This window comes from Callionymus lyra, chromosome 11, assembly GCF_982586985.1.
Source record: "Callionymus lyra chromosome 11, fCalLyr1.hap1.1, whole genome shotgun sequence".
Taxonomy (NCBI): Eukaryota; Metazoa; Chordata; class Actinopteri; order Syngnathiformes; family Callionymidae; genus Callionymus; species Callionymus lyra.
In genome coordinates, this window is record NC_141828.1 from 19,699,545 (window position 1) to 19,712,640 (window position 13,096).

Below are 13,096 nucleotides of genomic sequence, written 5' to 3' on the forward strand. Positions count from 1 at the left end.
CACCACTTATAATACTTAGTCAACCATGTTATAAGTTCATAAAGATTGTTATAAACCATCAGAATGTATTGTATAAGTCCTTATACATACATGATAATGTCTTATGGTTGTGTTTATAACATGTTTTACTTGAGAACTACATAGAAAGTGTCACCAAATGTTTTTTTTTATTTTATCTCTAATCCTTCAATGGAATCTTTTTGGGATGAGAAATGAAAAGAATTACGAGGCTCCGGCCAAAAAGAACATTTCATGAAAAACTGTACTCTGTCCAAATGTAAGATTATTGCATTCACCTCACAAAAGAACACTGTAATGAAAACTGCTGAGGCAATGAAAAGATATATTTATTGAGATCCTCACAGTCACGCACAACCTCAGCCGTAAATACCAACTTTAATACCAGAGTAAATCCTGTACTTATCAGCTGAACTTTGGCTGGGACTCTGTTTACCCTCATTTTTGGTCTCGGCAGTCTGTGTAAACAGACGAACGTGTAAAGATTTACAGTTTCATATATATATATTTCTTTCTTTAAACAGCTTTTATGTCCTTCAGCCTCATCATCGATGGGACAGTGATTTATGACTGTGTTCAACAACTTTCCAAACTCAGCGAAGAGCCTTTCATCATGAGAATAAATGGTTAAACACGGTTGATAGTGAGAGCATCGCTTTCATTCAATGGTTTATACCATCTTAAAATGTTAAAACATCATTCAGTTTTATTCAAATATACGTTCAAATCTGGAACAACAGATTTAGCGTGAGTGTAATGTAGCTTTGAGCATTGTTCTCTCCGCTGTTCAAACAGTTATTGTGTCCACAGATTCAGGTCTTGAGGGTCTTCTCACCGACTCTGAATACAGCACAGGCGTAACTAATGTCTTATTAAAAGCACCGGGGTCAGTCTGGTGCCAGAGTCCATAATTACCCTGCATTTCCTCCACAAGCATGTCATTTATTCAACATGAGCCTTTAAGACATTCAACTTTTATCTCATACCCCATCTTCTGATGCAATATATCATCCATTAAATAAAGATTTCACCCTTTTTCTACTCATCCTCCTTCATTATTTACACCATCTAGGCACATACGCTCAAAGTGGCGCACGTGGCTTCGCAGCAGATCCTGGAAAGCGACGTTTTTCTCGGTCACAAAGGACTCGCTGTAGTGACAGTTCATTTCCAGCGTGGAACACCTGCTAGCTTTATAATTGAATAAACATTTTTTCCACACTGTTAATCACATTTTTCCACACACCCTGACAGATATTACCCTTGGATTATGAGACCATCATTCTTTGGAATTATACATATTTCAACAGCGTGTCAGGTGTTTGGAAAGTATTTTACAATCAAGTTGCAGACTTGGTTTATTGCACCTAAAGAAGCTTTTATTGAAAGAACTGTTTCTCACTTTATTACATCTCCAGTTTATGGAACCAAAAACCAATAAATAAGAGTTTCCCTTGGGATAAACTGGAGCAATTTAGGTGGTAATCCTGCTTTATGAGACTAAATTAAGTCAGTGTCATTCCCATCAGCTGGAGATAAAGTGTGTGTTTAGTGTTCATTAGCAATACTAATGAGCCGGCATGCGCTAATTGGAAAATGTTTGTGCGTTAGCATGCTCAAATAACATGGCAAGGATAACTTTGCGTTTATGGTGAATTAATGGGAAGGATGACCTGGACAGGTCAAGGTTGTTGTGGCATCTGTAGTATATAAATTGGTTTAATAAAAAAGACAGACGTCAGTCTTCTTTGACTAGTGGATTACAATTGATCCAGAGTTTAATCAATTTTTGTTATAAAAGTAACTTACAACAGGGTTGAAGAGGGAGGTTTTCCTTCCATGACCTTTTACCAGGATTTGCTAAATCTAGTACCTTTCCTTGTTGATTTGAACCAAACCTGTGGGGCCAAATCTGATTTTATTTGTGGCCCTAATGAGGTAAAACATGTAACTTATCTAATTTAACGAAAAATTCAAATTGATTATTTTGTGTTTGTTGTTATTCATTTTACACAAGATATATACTGCTTAACTTCTACTTCTACTTAACTTACATTATTCATTTTTACATTTAAATTTAGATTTTCCTTTATTAGTCTCACAAGAGGAAATTTTATATTAGATTTCTCCTGTTTGGGAGTATTTTTGTCCCTCAATATGTACTAAATAAACATAGTTGAGATGTGTGTATATAAATAAAGTTATTTTGTATACGTCAAGATATTGTATCCATAGTTATTTGACTTGTTGTATTCACATACAATTACTTTAATTCGGATTTGAAAATAATGTTGTTGCCTAAATATTCCTCCCTGCAAAATTTGATTATATTGTCATTGTTCTACGTAATTCCTGTGTTTTCTGCCTTAATAACTACCAAATAGTGGTAGTTTAATTTTTTATTGCACACAGTTATTTTGTATACGTTAGGATGTTTTATCAAAAGTTCTTTTTGCTCATTTTATTTACATCAAATTCTCTAAATTCGGAATTTTCTTTTCTACTAAATTTCCATTTTTCTTTTTTCTTTGGAGTATGTTTTTCCCTTGAATATTTATTTAATAAACATAGTTTTAATTTTTGTATACACCATACATAACGTTCTTTTGTATACGTAAGGAAGTTAGTACTTTAACTTTTTTTTATTTACATCAACAATGCTTAAATTGGTTTTTAAAAATAATGATTAAAAAAGGTTGTCATTTTTTTTTTTTTAATGATAATACTTGATTGATTACATATTCCCTCTATCGAATATTTATTAATAGATGTGTCCTTGTCTAGCCAACAACAGAACACAACCTATGTTCACTAAATAAAAAATATAAGTTTAACCCTGGATAAATTTTTCTACAATTTCAATTTTTATTTTTTTTCCATTTGTCATCTTTGGTAGAATTTTGTACTCTCAATATTTACTGAATAATCAGAGTTTTATTATTTATATATACACAATGTTCTACCAAGAGTTATTTCCCCTAATTGTATTTACATCACACTGCTTGAATTGGGATTTAAAAATAATAATTTAAAATATGTTGTGGCCTTTTTTATGATAACACTTGATTAATACATATTCCTTGCTACAACATTTGATTATACTTTAATCGTTCCTTGTCTAGACAACTACAGAAAACAGAACCTGTATTCACTTAAAGCAAAAGTTTCTCAGTCACAAACATTCTCACAGAATGCAGCTTTAATGCCTGAATTTACTCACATCATCGAGGTAGACCATGAAGGTAACGTTGGTCCCAACATCTGCGCTGAGCTCTCCGTGACCGGTGGTCAAGCGAAGACCTCTTGGAGGTCTCGGTTGACACGGTTGCCTCCTTGGGGAGTAAATGTTCTTCCCGCTCTCCTTACAGTTGTTGGACAAAACCTTACGATACCTAGAAGACACACCTTTTTAAAACCTACGATACATAAGCTTTTTTTCAGAGAAATAAAGGAAAATGCTTATGCTACCGTCAAACTTCAAGCACACAAAATGAGATTTATTCGACAATAAAAATTATGTTTAAATAGACTTTTGTTTAGTTTTTGTTTTGTCTCTTTTTTATTTATCAAGTTCTTTAAATTCTCATTACAATTAATTCCAGTTTAAAACTAGAAGGAAAAGAGAATAACCCCAACACTGGTCGCTTTTCACCGACTCAGTATAAGAAGTTTCAGTCATTCAGCTTTTCCTTTTTTTTTGCCAGTTCAAAGCTGAGGATCTCCAAAGGGAAGAAGTCATATTTCTCTTGTTTATGTCTTTTGTTCGTGGAATAAAAGTCGTCTTGCTGCGTCATAAAACTTTGATCACAACCGTCATGCTTCTGTTTTCCTCCACCTGCCAAATTTGGTCAATTTCTCTCCCAGCTGTTGGTAACAATTTGTATCAATTCCAAAATCCATTGTAGTTCCCTCTTCATGTTTGTAAACCGCCCGTGGGTTTTAGCACAATTAAATTCCTCCAATTTAGTGTCTTTTCAAGTGTAAACATTCTTTGTGCTGTCAAAGCCAATTTTGATGCCACAGGAATTTAGTCTGTTTTTTTCTTTTTAAGTCGCATTTTCGCCAGCCTTGTTTTCCTGACACGTTAAACTGGTGGAGAATTTATGTCTTGGACGTTAAAACAAACAAGCCGGGATGGAAAAATATTGGTCGGTGATGGATTGTGCATTGAGGACCACTTACCCTGTGCTGTTAAGGAAGCTCTGGCTGCTGCTGCAGCTTTTAGCCGCACTATTTGGATTAAACCAAAAAGCCGGGGAACACTTTCCATCCGCTTGGCGCTCCCACCCATAGTCACTGCCAAAGGAAAGAGAAAAAAAACAACGACAGTTCATTAAATTATAAAGACCACCACCAAAACAATCTTTTATCTTTTTATTTAAGCGTTTGTAGTGGAGGGGAATATTAAGCAGGGGGGGGGCTCATTGGCACATTTTAAGGCCCTAACGAAAGACATGATCGTCAGACAAGCAAGATCAAAGAGAATTTCAGACAGACGGAAAAAAGACATTTAAAATTCATTTAGGAATTAATTATTAATTGAATTCTAATAAGTCGCCTGACAGGATGCAAATAGAGGGGCATTGATGTAATGTTTTCATCCTCCATCTACATTTTTCTGTCTATAATTAGACTGGATGAGAGCGTCTTACTGGCCGCCAGGATTGTAAGCGTTTTAAAGTGATAGTTTACTCAAAATTCAATCAAAATTTCAACCATGTTCTACTCACCCTCATGTTCATTAAGGGTTTGGGATTATTTTCAGAGAAATCTGTTTCTTTTTACAATTATAGACAAAAATGTTTGTTCATTTTAATGTAGCGACTGGAGCTCAGTTGTCTTCATCTTCATCTTCGTCCAATAAGACTCTTAAAAACATACAAATACCTCCAAGCTGCTCATCTGTAACGTCTATCTTGTATTGAAGCCTCGACATGAAAGGTTGTTCAGGAAAAAAATTAAATTATTGTTTTTTAAGCTTGTTTTTGCCAGACGCTACCAATCAGGCTTCATGGTCGTCCAAAAAGACACCCAAATACCTCCATACTGCGTGTTTGTAACAAATCTATATTTAAGGCTTGTTTTTAAAGGACAACGCTAGGCTAGCAGACTAAATCTTGCGCACTGACACTCGCAATGTGTTTCAATGAGGAAAGACGTCAGGCAAGAACTGAAAAACTTCTAGTACAAACAAACTTAAAATATAGATTTATTTAAGTTTATTCAGAACGATTCTTCATCTCGAGGCTTCAATACAAGATGGACGTTACAGACGAGCAGTATGGAGGTATTTGGATGTTTTTAAGTGTAATTTTAGATGAAGACAACTGAGCTCCAGTTGCTTCGTTAAAATGAACAAACATTTTTGTCTATGACTCTAAAAAGGAACAGACTACTGTGAAAATAATCAAAACTGAAGGTTAGAAGAAAATGAGTGAAATTTGAATTTGGCTGAACCATCACTTTAAGAGCTTGTCAATAGTCATATTATTGTGGAAAAAAATGAGGTTTATGTCATTTAAATGGGGAATTGTTATGGATGTTACACTGAATTAGGAAATGTTCTCATAGGATTTACCACTCGAAATCATAGGACGTGCAGTCACAGGGCTCGGACGAATAGATGCGTGAGTAGTACTGTGACAACATGCATCGGTTCCCAGGGCGCCGCTTCATGTAGATCTGCTTCTCGCCCATCACGCACAACTCGCCCTGTCAAAACGAGTTAGAGATTGAATCAGTCCACGTTTTGAGAAAGAAAGAAAATTGATATTCTTACCTTGTTGTGCAGGTACCACGTCTGATAATCTCCGTCCATGCACCGTCGGCTAAAAAGTCCTTTGTAATCGATTTTGATCAGTTGCCACTCAGACCTGTGGCCAAAGTGTCCAAAGAACCTAAAAGAATCAACACAATCATTGGTAAAATTGTCAAAAAGTTTGATGCGACTCATCCAGCCTTCCCTTCTGTGGTTCTTTTTCGGAACAAATTAAAGAAAAAGTCATTCTTGCTTCCTCTTCCACCTCCCATAATGCAACGCCATACGGTTTCTTCTACACTCCCAATTGGAGTTTCCATTTGACCTGGATGATTGTTTTGAACCGCAGGAGGAAATTGAAGAGAATTTAATGGATACATGTGAAGAACGTGGAACAGAGAGGGGTCCAAACTCGACAAAGAAATATTTAATTCAAGTTTTCTTGTTTTTTTTACTATGGTTCAGTTTTCGTTTGTGTTAAGACACAACTTACTTGGTTGTTAAAAAATCCAAATTAAAGCAGGCAATGAAAACCAAAGGAGCTCTTGGTAAATTAGCCTCTCCCTAAAACTTGCTCATCAGCTAAGGTTTAGTTTCACCAGCGTCAATCTCAAGGCCCGGGGAGCAAATCAGGCCAGCATAATCTTTTTTTTTTGTCCTATTGAAGACTTGAATACACACGGGGCCGAGAACCAAATGTAGCGCTCATGTCAAAAGCTCCATCATTACCCATGAGCGCTGTTCACCTGATCTACAGAGGAGGTTTTGTTGTTGAGTAGGTGAGGAGGTTATAAACGTCAATCTGGAGACTTTCAATTACTAAATGGAAGAAATTCAATAAATGATTCAGACGCAGATGTGAGTACGTGCTTCAGTATGAAAAACCAGAGTGACTATGGTATTTTGAAAAGGACACTAAAATAAATCAGCCTCAAGTAAATCCTGTCTCTTGCTTCTGTTAAATAGTATGCTGTATGTCTTGATACATGTATATTTGAAAAAAAAAGCAACTCGAACTTGATATTATTTGTATTCAACTTTTGTTAAAGGGCAACTAATGTGATGATTTAAGTGTCTCTTAAATTGATATATTTAAAGCCATTATTATGTCATAATGGACTCCGCTCTTGTAACCTATCGTTCGCTGAGATTTCAGACGGGGGAGAACTTTATAAAGTTCAAAACATGGCCATGATGAGAGACTTACTGCATCTTGGAGAGAAAGACTTCAACATTTGAAACATGATTTGACCGTTGTTGTCCTTAAATGATAAAAGACAAACAACCACAAAAAAAAAGTAAAAATACAAACATTTTTATAAAAATATAGATAAAATCCTATACCTTTATCCCCTACCATCACTTTAATGTGTTTACAAAAGGAAAATACACCTGAAATACTTTTTATGATAAAGAATAGTTGAGGAAAAAAAACCTGTTTCACCTTGGTAATCAAACTATAACTACAATATTCATTTACTTGAATTTCTTTCCGAACCAATTATTGTGCATCTCGTATTTCTTCCCGTATCCAGAGCGACTGTGAGGTTGGGGCTGCATCCTTGAATTTTTGAAGTATCAACCTTCTCCAAGAGAAAAGTGAAAAAAAAAAAAACACTTTAGTTCCCTAGTCCTTGAAGTGAAGCAGTGAAAGTCTGGCGCATATAGAGGATGAATGGACCTTTTACAAAAATCTTACCCTGGGTTTCGAGCTCTATCAAGGTTTGATGGTCCGCTTCCCCATTCTGTGCTAATGCCAGATGTGGATGTTGTGCAAAGTGATTAGATAAGACCCAATATAAAGTGGGACCTTCTGTCTGATGGGTCAGAAAGCATGATGGTATCGATTATTGTATTCTCTGGTTTAGTAGGAAATCGTAATAAAATATTTAACTGGGAAGAGTCTAGTTTCCTAAAGCTAAAGTCAATATTCCAACATTGACTTTTACTGTGTTTTTCAGTTCAGCCCCTTGTGTGTTTGAGTTTTAGACATGGAGCCAATCTTTTTCATATTTTAGGAATCATACTACAGGAAGATTCATTTGTCGACATTTTGGAAATTTCTTGTAGATTGTAGTTCGGGCTTGTAGGTTTATTGCAACCATCAGCGATTTGCGTTAAAGATTGGTCCTTGTTTGGAATCTCTACGGAGCCCGGTCATTGGGCTCTTTCGCAGCTAATAATAATAATAATAATAATTAGTTTAATTTACAAAGGCACCTTTCAGAACACACAAGGACAGACAGATAAAAAACAACAGTGAGTTTTTAAAGTTTTAAGAGAAGTACAAAGTTTAAAAGGTTATTTGAAGGAAATAACAAAAACATGGAGACTAAAGAACAAGAGTTACAGTTTAAAAAGGTGTTTTTAGCCGAGTTTTAGAAACAGAAACAGCCGAAGGCTCACTTTTGGTGCAACAATAAACCTCTTCACCTCTTCAAAATATGTTCAGACAATGACTTGCAGGATGTAACGCTATGAAAACATCATCAAATTTAACGATTCATCATATAGTTTTATACATTCCCTCTTCCTGTAACCGTCAGCAGAGACTCTTCCAGGGTCTCACAGCTGTTGTGCGGCTCATTACTTCCTTCCGTGCATACGACTCTTGAAATACTCCTGCTACGTCCGGTTGTGTCACTCATCCTACTGATAACTAACCGGTTTTTGCGATGACTGGCTGTGCAGTTTTTGCTCGCGTTAGCACTGAGATACTTTGACAGGTGGCTTTTGGACTTTAGTAAAAAAAAAAGAAAAAAGGCCGATAAGACCGTCTTTAAAGAAAGTTTCCGGCCAAACATTATCTGTGGTGCACACACAGCACGCTCTGCCAGGCGGAGACACAACTTATCTAATGAACTGCAACGACAGAAACTGGAGGAAAGATTTCTGCATCAGTCTATTCAAGAACTGTAAGTTACCTTATGAATCCCAACTGGTGATGAAACTCTTTCGTGTTTCAGTGGTTTGAGACAACAGATCATTATTTCCTAAGTTAATATCATGACACTAAAACAATAACATCAAGAACTGTGGCTTTCACTGTGAGAAAGAAAGTGAACACTGGCACCCCTCTGACGGTAACTAGCTTTACTTACGTGATAATATGATTGTCAGATTCTGGCTCCATCAAAACGCCATCCACATACAGAGGTGTCAAAGAGAAACTGTGGCGATCCCATTTCTTTCCTTCATCCAGACTGATCCTGGAGTGATGACAGAAAAACAGTATCCGTCTCCATCGTTCATTATCAACAGGCTTGACGCGCTGTATCGCTTAGAATGGTCTTTAACAGCAACACAGGATGTTTCTTCTGAGCATTTTATTGTCCGCTGAAGGTGAAAACTCCACAGACACTCTGTGAGAAATTGTCTCACAAATAGGGCTAACAATTGAACAAATGTTGCCAGGTACAGGAACATTTTTGGAAGGTGACAAAACAACAGGAAGGAGATAAATTGCTCAGTTGCCGGCACTAAAAACAGATTCGGAGGTTTTCAAATCACCCTTCTCTGAGCTTAATCACTTTTGACAGGGCTGCACTGCACAGGGACATCAAAGTAGATATTGTTACAGAGCTCCAGCAGTACCAGGGACTTATGAGGGCATCCTCAGTCTCATATTTCTACTCTGATTTACATAAAAGCACTCAAACCATCAAGCACGGAGCCATAACACACACTTCTTGTCAGGGATTGCATTCAGGCCGAGACACATACCAGCACGATTATTCAGACTTGGTCCATCTGTAACATTAAATGTAATCAAAAACCACATACGACACCCACCCTGCTGGAAAAACATGGAATTTCAACTCTGGTAATTTCACCCGCATTCATGGATCAGTAATTACGATGTCAACCACAGAACTGTGGGAAAGTGCCTGACAGGTCCATGAACTACTGAGAAATATTTTAAAACATATCTTTGAGTCAAAATCTGAAACCCTTAATAATTATAATAATACAACTGTAAAATCATTACATAATGTTTCATAAAATTCAGAAAAAAAACCAAATGGCAATGATGAAGGTTTTTTTTCTATATAAGTGTTTAATATTTAATTATTGTAAGAGTATGTAATATAAATGTGTCATTATAAAATGTTTATTGTTAAATAATGATTTAGAATATGTCTTTTAATTCTCATTTAGTCATAAAATCTTGAATTTTGCTTAAAATATAGTTTTCATACTCATATACTTTTAAGTGATGAACTCATATATTTAACTTATTATACCGCGTGATGACGGGTTGATGAGCTGTGTGGTCATGATACAGTGTCTTCAATTTGAAAGGCCACTAGATGGCACTCTCTTCTTTATAATGTTATGCACTAATCCAATAATTAAATGAAACCTGGCATTATTTTCAAATTGACAGTGTCTTCCCAACACAGCTCTATCATTAGCATCCCATCACTACCGAACAAAGTTTATTTTTGTGTCATGATTGTTGTTTTTTTTCTTATTGACATTTAGTTATATCTTTTTGTTTTTACAAGAGGAAAGTTAAAACAATGTGTAAAACTTTTGTTTTATCTGCAAGTTTATCATATTTTTATCATGAAGAAGTTTCTTAATCTTATATTGATCTGCAAGTGTCTTATATTAATACTTACACTTAAATGATACACCACTTTTCTTACAATTCAGATAAAAAAAATAATTCTCAAGTGACTTTATTAAAAATATTTTTGACTAAATGATGCTTACATGGGCCACTTAATCTTTAAAATAAGGTATGTATTCCATTTGTCTAAATCAATCAATCTTTATCCGGTATTAATCCTTTTGTTTTCAGATTCTTCATTTATTACCGACCAAAGTTCTGATCCTGAACCTACCACAGGTGGCGAATTGGCGTTGGAGCACGGAAGACTGCCAGCAAAGCTCCTCCATTGTCAAGAAACCAAATATTGTGTTCCTCATCAAAGATCTGGAATAAAAGACACACAAACGGCTCAACTTTCATCAAAAAGAAATGAATCTTTTGAAATAACAGGGCTAACACATGTGGTCCTCACCTGTCTCCAGCTGTTTCCTGCATCTGACGTGATAAACATCCCAAGGTTGGTGGAGGACAGCTCCTTTCCAATATTCCCTGTGTTAAAAAAACATGAATGCATCTTTCTTTGGGTATTTGCATAGCAAAGACTCGCGGCTGAGACGAAAATACACAATTACTATGAAGGCAAAAAAATGGTGCTTGAAACTGTGTGTCCTTATTTTCCTGCAGAGGACACATTTATAACTTAAACTAAATATAACTAAAATATGAGATGGAAGGTATAATATTTCAACGACGGAAAGAGGACACTGTGTGATTAGTTTCGTGACCTTGTGAAGATCAAATTGACTATTCTATGTAGAAGGACACCCTTAAATGACGAGTGTTCCGACTAAAACTCTTCCCAACATGTTTTGTCACTATGAAAAGTAGAATGTATTAATGTTAATTCCACTCTTACTTCTGAACTGAGGGATGCTAGTTGAATATCTCCCTCAATTGTATCGTACAAATGCCAAAACTCTCCAGGAAATTGTTTCAGATCTAGGAGTCTCTGGGTACAAAACTTCTCTAAAAGCTTTCCAGTTGCTTGGCGGCAGATACATTACAGTTAGTCAATTATTCACAAGTGTCAGGGGGGGTTTCCTCCCGAAACTGCCGGCATCAAATCAGTTTTATAATAGCTTATCAAGAGTTTCAGTTCGTAACAGGCCCAAGGGCCAAATGTAAAAATACATTGGATCATTAACAAAATGGCTCTTTAACCTGCTGAAAGCTTTTCTAATTTGAAAGTGGCGTTTCTTAATGGAACACATCTATTTTAGACACACCAGTGCATGGATGTCACAGATCATCTCCTAGCAACATAAAGTTCCAACTCGTAACAAATAAAACCATTTAAGCAACAAAACTGTTTGTCTAATTGAGGATCTCTGTGTTCATGACAAGACAGAAGCAAATCGACTGTTTCACATCAGTCAGTATCAACAGTAGCAGGAAATCATCTTGAGTTGCAGAATATTTTTCAACTCAAAACCATTTTAATCAGTGAGAATCAGACAATTTGAAGACCAAGCATTGTTAGCTATGTATGCATTGATGAAAACTTCAAATAAAATGTAAATTTAAATGTAAGTTTTGTCTGATTAAGTCCTAAAAGTGTGAATTAAGAATAGGCAATCAACCCTTATCTTATCCTAGGGTCAAAGTGACCCAAAAACAAATGTGTTTGTGGTGTCCCTTGTGTTGTCTCTGGGTCAAGGTGAACAACCTCCACAAATGCATATGTATTTATGGAAGCCAGGGAGGTCGTTCATCTTGCCTCGGAGACAACCCAAGGGTTAAAAAAAAGTCGGGCAAGAAAAAAAAAAATCCTTTTCAATCATTGTAGTAAAATGTTTTTTAATTAATTTAGTTATTGTTTTTGGGAGAAAAAATCATTTCAATATTCAATTTATGATTGACTTTTCAGCATACAGAGTCAAGCATTACCACAAATAAATAAATATATTGATCTTAGTGTATTACAGTAGTGTATTTTTGTCATTTTGTTCCAATAATTTTAAATAATTCTGTCGAAAAATTGTTTACTGCTCAGAAATAAATGTAATAACTGGATCAGAATCAGTCAGATGTTTGAGACGATGAGGGAAATACAAGTTGAATTCCGTCCACGTTCGAGTCAACGTTTATTTTACCCTTTGTCTGATGTCATTGTAGTCTTTCCAGATTAATGGGGATGGACAAGAAAAGAGTCTGCTGCTCTCTTGGCACCGTCCTAAACATCTTCCCCGTGTTGAAATGATGTGTCAACAGGGCACAGATCTCAACAGTACCTGGAGCGTTGCCATTATGGACTTTTCTTTTCGACTGACTGAAGCACTTGAGGTTTCAACCAATCAACATCAGTTCTGTATCGTTACGAAAAATCTACTCTCAGATTGTCGACAGTTTGAATTTGTTTCTACTTAAAAAAAAGGATTAAACACACCTAAAAGTATTGATGGTTTGATGAAGCTTCATGAAGCAGTGTCATTGTTTTCAGAGTCCACTAGATGGCGGTCTCTGCACTATTTTCCTTTAGTATGATCACTGTTTCTGGACGAGAGTTTATTCATGTTAGTTAAAGTTGACGGACGGTGTTGTTAGCATGTTAGCATGTTAACTGTTCTAATGAAACACCACATTATTTCTAAACGGATTGCGCCACCTACTGACCTCTAAACAACACGACACTGTTATCATCTTAAAGGTGTTAAAATGTGCAAAAATAAAAGTAGTATCAGTTCAGGGTTTTGTCTGAAGAA

General features: G+C 35.9%; 1 protein-coding gene across 1 annotated transcript in view; it reads right to left on the bottom strand.

Moving 5' to 3' along the window:
* The window catches only part of LOC148069555 (VPS10 domain-containing receptor SorCS3-like), a 77,318-nt gene that overhangs the window by 18,660 nt on the left and 45,562 nt on the right, over positions 1-13,096 (bottom strand). The window contains exons 12-18 of the mRNA XM_087802063.1: positions 10,807-10,883; positions 10,627-10,718; positions 8,878-8,985; positions 5,798-5,915; positions 5,597-5,730; positions 4,201-4,314; positions 3,239-3,410 (exon numbers count right to left, since the gene is read on the bottom strand). Coding sequence (XP_087658189.1) covers positions 3,239-3,410; positions 4,201-4,314; positions 5,597-5,730; positions 5,798-5,915; positions 8,878-8,985; positions 10,627-10,718; positions 10,807-10,883 — 815 coding nt within the window. The remainder of the gene's footprint in view (positions 1-3,238; positions 3,411-4,200; positions 4,315-5,596; positions 5,731-5,797; positions 5,916-8,877; positions 8,986-10,626; positions 10,719-10,806; positions 10,884-13,096) is intronic.